The 6,589-nt window shown below is 43.2% G+C and overlaps 1 protein-coding gene across 3 annotated transcripts in view; it reads right to left on the reverse strand.

Annotated features, from left to right (window-relative positions):
• Positions 1–815: 815 nt before the first annotated feature.
• UBIAD1 (UbiA prenyltransferase domain containing 1) overlaps positions 816–6,589 on the reverse strand; it is a 6,274-nt gene continuing 500 nt past the window's right edge. For 2 of the 3 annotated variants that reach the window (XM_026074068.1, XM_026074067.1), the window contains exons 2-3: positions 5,869–6,429; positions 816–4,911 (exon numbers count right to left, since the gene is read on the reverse strand). In XM_026074068.1, the coding sequence (XP_025929853.1) occupies positions 4,424–4,911; positions 5,869–6,391 (1,011 nt within the window). In that variant the 5' untranslated portion in view covers positions 6,392–6,429 and the 3' untranslated portion in view covers positions 816–4,423. Of the gene's footprint in view, positions 4,912–5,868; positions 6,430–6,541; positions 6,566–6,589 lie in introns of those variants that run through there. The other variant, XM_026074069.1, reaches the window with a different exon arrangement.

Below are 6,589 nucleotides of genomic sequence, written 5' to 3' on the forward strand. Positions count from 1 at the left end.
GCCTTCATGTAGCTTTCTACAGAACAAGCCTTTCAAAGCCCATACGGAAGGCAGCGAGACACAAATAAGCATGTTTAGGTCTAAAAGAAGTGAAACCAAGAAAGAAAAATTTGTGATTTGCTTACATTTACAAACCAAGTCAGCAAAACAAGCTAAGGACTCAGACTTGATTCCAAACTCAGCATTGTTTCATGTTGTATCTTGCAAAAAATAAAGGACTGTCACCTCACCTTTTAAATTCCTGAGAAAGTTGCTGATGTCCTGTAAACTCCAACAGGAAATCACTTCAGAACACCTAAAGATAGTAAGACAGTGTTGGAGGTAAAAACATTAGCCCCACAATGGTTTATAATAACTAAACTCTACGGCAGGAACATCCTCCTTTCTGTCTCAGAGAAAGTTTAAGCTAGAATGCACCAAAGCAAAAACTGAAATCACCATGTTTCACAAATCCTTCTCACATCTTTTTTGTATTTCTCTTTTCAGCTGTGTGCAACACAGAAAACAGATGGTAGCACAGCTGAGAGGATGCTGCCTAGACTGTTCAAACTACTTTAACCATGTATGAAGACAGCCAGAAAGCAAGTAGGACAAATAAGACTTCAAGGACTCCTCAGGCTAAGTATGCGTGAACTCATGTGGCACACTGCACCAGTGACCAAGGCAGGAAAATTTCAAATCATGCTTTAAGCTGATTTATGACAGACAAAAGGGAAGTTTTACGCTGTTGCAGTCCTATGGAGCAAATAAAATCATTGCAAGTGAGTCAGGAGCAGAAACCATGGCACTAGAAGAAGGGCAGACCACACAGGTGATGATGAGGAAGTCCATCTTTATTAAAAAGATTAAAAGTTCAGCTGAAATCTCATTACAAATGCTGAACAGTATGTGGCACAGAAAACTACATCAAAGGAAATTCTGCTTATTGATGAAAACACTGGAACAACGCTGAAGTCTGCCATTAGTATGAGATGATCACTGCTACTGAATTTTTTTAATCCCATGATATGGAAGGACAGGACTATGTGGTTCACAGAAGGGCTCTTTCACAGAGAAGTATGCACTTTCATGCACCTATAGCATAAACAAACACTGCAGACCAAGACCATTCTCCTTCCAGAAGGATGCTCTAATACATGTGCAGAAATACAATCCAGAGCGATTTAAAATAATTAAACACAGCATATTTAACAGATTAAYATTCAGACACTTTATTGATTTTTTCCTCTAGATAAGAAGAAAGGCCAGGACATGTTTTAGGACACACGAACAGGTGAACTACAAATCTGTTCATCTACCTATGCAGACTCATCACACTGCACGCAGCTCTTCAAGAGAGACCTGAAAAAAGCTTGAAAAGTTTATATTTGGGGGAAATAGCATGGGACAGGGATGAGAGGGGTAGGGAAAGAGACCCAGCATCCTCATCGTAAAACAAACCAAGAAAGAAACCTCTCTTACCACCCAGTGTCTGTGTGGAGGTTATTTTGGTCTACCTATATTGGTTAAAAATCATCTGTTAGATTAGTTTATACCTAAAGGTTTTCTAATATCAGCATGCTTTTGAAAAACACACAGAGATAAAGCACATTTTACTTTCAAAGCTCTTCACAACAATGATGTCGGCTCAGCATCCCTGTGAGGTAGGCAAAAAATTAGCTCTGTTTTCTGAGATCCAGAGAAGTTGACAACTTCCTCAAAGCCATGATGAAGAAACAGTGTTATTTATCATCGATATCCTTAAAAGCCTGGAATGATAGTCTTTTTTACAGCCAGGGAATCAAAAGCATTTTAGATGGATTTTCATCCCATTCCTAGTATTATACTGCATTGAAACTCTCCCACCCAGACAAGTACTAGTGACTCTTGCTTCATCTCTGTAACAAAAAATGCTGGTCCTTCCCAGCAGTGAGCAGGCATCCCGCACAGGGAGCTTTTCTCTACTGGTAAATGGTAGCTTAGATACAACTACAGTTACATACGCTACTCCATCAACAATCTTTTTCTAGATTTTTCTCTCCACCAGCACAAGAATTGTAGTTATCAAACATATGAGCCATGTTTTAGTTACTTTAAGGAATTTAGCTTGAGTACTCCACTGTATGGAAAAGGAATAGAAAAAGGTAACTATCCATTCTTTTAAACAGATAGCATACAAGAGCAAGCTATCACAAAACAAAGCACTCAGCTGCTAAGAAGGGTAGCAACAAAGCCATGCTTGGATTAACCTAATAAAACCACCTATCCCCAAGTGTAAGATTAACAGATTCACCAACTCAGGTCCATGTCTTTGGCTCTTCTTCAGGTGTGCAATGAAGTAACAGTAGACACTGTGTTGTACATGTCTATCTGAAAAGCAGCTTCCAAAAGCTTCTGGGTATCTCCATCCATTTGGCTGAGCTGAACTTCAGCATCTTCTCATCCTGATCCTAATCTAACCAAATCTTTTGCTGTAGAAAGCAGCACACAGTTGCTGAAGTCCACCTCCTTTTGGCTTGTGCCTAGTGAGATTAGAGATCATCTGCCCAATTTTAATAAAAGGTGAATCTGGGACTTGTAAAATCTTCCTGGAGAGAATCCTTACAGTCGACTACAACTCAGCAGTGAAGCAGCAGACCAACAGGTGGATAACACGAAGCCATAAAAACAGTTGAACTACCTATATTATGTAACCTCGCATCAACTCAGCTTTACCGCTGTCAGTACGCTCCACTAATATAACACCCAATATTATCAGATGAACACCACAAGGGCRTAATTTACCTATGACAGATGCAGGATAATGCTAAGCTCCCTGTTGGTAGTTTATTGCTCACATTTAAAAGCCCACTCCCTTTTAGTTCAAAAGCAAGACTGTGTTCTAGCCACCAGCAGCTCCCGTCCAACATCTGTATCGATTCCAGCCAACCTTTTCACAACTCCTGTGAACAAACATTTCACCAAAATCCCACATATAGGAAACCGATACTTTTTCTTCAGCTCAGAAGAGCATTCAGCTGCCACCGGGAAACATGGAATGGACCAAATTCATCCTAGGTTATGGCACCACTGAAAATCACTGGTATTTCCCAGTTGAGTTTGGCCTGGTCTGTTTTTCACACAGCTACACACTGGCTGAAACAGCCCATTCTCCAAAAGGCCATGTGAATCAAGCGGCAAGATTTGCAGAAGAAAATAAAAACACATCATAAAGTGTAGAGACGAATAGAGGTGGGGAACTCCACAGCTAACCTATCATAAAAACGTGATTTCAGTCACGCAAACCTTGGACTCCATTAGAAAAAGAAGATGTTAGCAAAAATAATTCCTTCCCTTTTCCAGTCCCAATTTTTGTGCAGAGCCAATGCAATAATCCTGACTTCTTCCTGCTAATCTTGTATCTTTCTCCTTTGCTGCCACCTGAGCTTCTTACAGGGCTTCTTATAATAGGACATTAAGCTATAATACTCTGGGCCTCTAAATAGAGAACGACAACTGGAAAAATCCATTTTTTAAACTAAGAATTTGTGTTCCCACACAAATATCCATCAATCTGTATCCAGCCAGAGAATTTTGTCACCCTGTCTGTCAGATCCCCTTAACTCCAAAACTGTCATTTCAGAGAGTAAATCCTAAGCAAATGCAGAAGTGGAAGCCACTGGTTTTCATAGGTGTTGAGGGCTTTTCAGTTGTGTAATTTGCATTTATGACTTCGACTTTCTTAGAGGGATATAAGTTCACTGGTTTTTTTGTCTTAAAGCTTGTGCAGTGGGCCAGTCATGCTCCATTTTAGCATCAGCATACCACAGAAACACATAGACTATAAGGAATAAGCAAAGGCAACAAGGAACGCATGAGTATCTGGTGTCTTCCAGGGGGCTGGAAAATATAAGCTCAAAATTTGGCTAGGAAAAAAAGAAAAAAAGATTAAAATATACAACAGATGAAGATGAACTACGGTCACAAGGAAGTGAAGTGATAGCACCTGCATTGTTGTGACACTAAACATTTGGCAGTGTTTCGTGTTTACCACGCAGGAGCCCCTGGAAGCCCTTGATTGTGGTAAAGGAGTCATCAGAGCAATCATTGTGCTTGTAAATGGAAAGGAGAGTTTATATTTGAGGCTCAGTCTTACTTCCGTTAACAGTGAAAGTCCCTCTGAATTCAGTGGCAGAAGAAGTTCTTTAAACATTTTCTTGTTCTCATGTTGCATTGTTCCCCCTGAAGCAAAGCAGCGCAGTTCATCCCTTCCAAAGAACTGACAAAGCACTTTTCAGAAGTCTGTTGTACAAACTAACTGACACCAGAAATTATAAAATTCAAAATCATTAGCTCAAGAAAGTCTCTCCATTCTTCCCACTGTCCGTAACAGGTCATCCACCCACATCAACCACTGTTAATTGGTGTTAATACTGAGCTGTGAGGCCTGACTCTACAGCTCCTGTTACAGTTTGGGGAGAGCACCGGCCGGTGCTAGCGTAATACCAAAAACATAGAAGAGCCCCAAGAGGAGATTGAGTTTGGCTGTCCGCTGAGGAATTTTGTTGAAGCTCTGACTCCGAAACTGCCTCTCCAGTGAAAATGCCATTGGGATGGTGAGAAGTGGCAATGCCATGCTGATGGTGTAGCGTGTGGCCAACACACAGAAAATCAGGTAGGGCAAGAAGAGCAGCACGGTGTAGAGAATGTAGGAGAAGGCAGGGCCGATGAGGATAGCCAGGGTGACAATACCCGCCTGTTGGTCAGACTCCATGTCTCGCGTGTTGTTGCTGTGCAGGATGGCCTCAGTACTGAGAGCTAGTGGGATAGCGTAGAGCAGTGGTGAGACAGACAGATAACCAACCTGCACAGCATGGGCAAACATGACAGCCAGGGGCCCAAAGGTGATCAGGATCACCACGTCTCCAAGTGCAACATATTTAAATCCAATTCCTGTGGCAAGACACAAGAATAAAATGAAGCGTCATCAAATGACTCAAACTACAGAAGAGAATGGATTTTTTTTTTTTAAACAGATCAGCCATTCCCACAGAAGCGTTGTAAAAAAACCAGCATATACTTGGCTAAAACTGAGAAATATTTTCTCTTTTATTTCTTTTCTAATGGTAATAAAAGAAAAGCAACTTCTGAATTTCTCTAGTCAAACGACTTGACAAAATTAAGGGCCAGGTTCTAATACCCCTCTTTGCATCAAGAAGTACCTTATTTCCACAGAAATCAATAGAAGTAAGGTACTCTCTATGGTGATACTAGAATCAGATCCTGAAGAAACAGATAAAATGCTCAGAACAAAACACAAAACCGACAAGGCTCTTTCAAGTAAACTCACATGACTGTTAGAAGTTTTTTACTGCTTTCCTAAGCAAAATATTTTGTTTGTATTTACCCAGCCCAGGAAGACATTAAAAACATCCTCTTCTACGTACAAATATTCTCTTCTTAGTAAAAACATCCTCTTCTTAGCAAAAAGAAATACAAAAACTATTCTACAGTCCCAGTGAAACTCTTTCTAGTGAAGGATAACAAAATATTTCAACACAATGTATAATGTAATTCTACTCATGTAAAAGAACATATGTAGTGAAGCTATACAGTCAAGGGACACCAGATACATATCATCCAAAGTTTCAGCAACAGTTTTGAAGAGCACCTAAAATACGTAATAATGTCTCAATACTACTTTCCAACTGAAGAACTGAGTGTCTATACCTTCCCAAAATAACCAATGACAAAGAATACGAGTCTAAGTACCAGTACTCTGGGAAGTATCACCAAATATCTGTACAATAGTTAACTAGATCACTTGGAGCTTCTAGAAGCCCTTAGATAAGTCAGTTAACTCTCCCATGTTCACATTCAGAATCACAGGGAATGGGATATAGCACTTACCTCCAGTATAAAGGAAGGAGCTGGAAAGTCCCCCGAAGTAAATCAAGGCCAGGTGCTCCAGCTTGAGCGTAGAGACACAGTAGAGCCCAGCAGCACAGATACAGCCCACAGTATAAAGGAAGACTCCAAACCGGACTACATCCTGAGGCTCTAAAATCTGGTCCACCAAAGTCCTGTCATCGCTCTTCTTGTGATCGATGCCTTTGGAGAAGTCGTAGTAAGTATTCACCAGGTTGCCCGCTCCGTGCACAGCGAGGACAGCCACGGCGCTTCCCACCAGCAGCCCTGGGTCTAGTGCTCCTTGGGCCCGGTACGCCAGCGCGCTGCCGAGGGCCACCGGCGTGAGGGAGGCACTGAAGCTCCAAGGCCTGAGGGCCAGCACATAGGCCGCGCACTTCTGCCTCCAGGAGCCGGGGGGGCCCCTCTCCGCCACAGCCAGCCCAGAGCCGAGGTCGCCCCTCTCGCCGCCCCGGGGGCTCTCTGCGCCAATGCTGATCTTCTGCATCAGCTCTCCCGACCCCATGCTCGGCCCGCGGCTCCGGCCGCACCGCCTCACAGCACCTAGGAAGGAGAAGGGCCGCGCGTTAGCCTCGCCGCCCGCCCGCGGGGCAGCGCCGCCGCCGCCGCCATGCCGGGCGGGCAGGGCCTGAGGGGCCACGCGCGCCGCCCTCACCCGCTCTGACAGGGCGCCCCGCTGCGCTGCGCGCGCGCCCCAACGGCC

This window comes from Apteryx rowi, unplaced genomic scaffold (assembly GCF_003343035.1).
Source record: "Apteryx rowi isolate R43461 unplaced genomic scaffold, aptRow1 scaffold_38, whole genome shotgun sequence".
NCBI classification, from domain to species: Eukaryota; Metazoa; Chordata; class Aves; order Apterygiformes; family Apterygidae; genus Apteryx; species Apteryx rowi.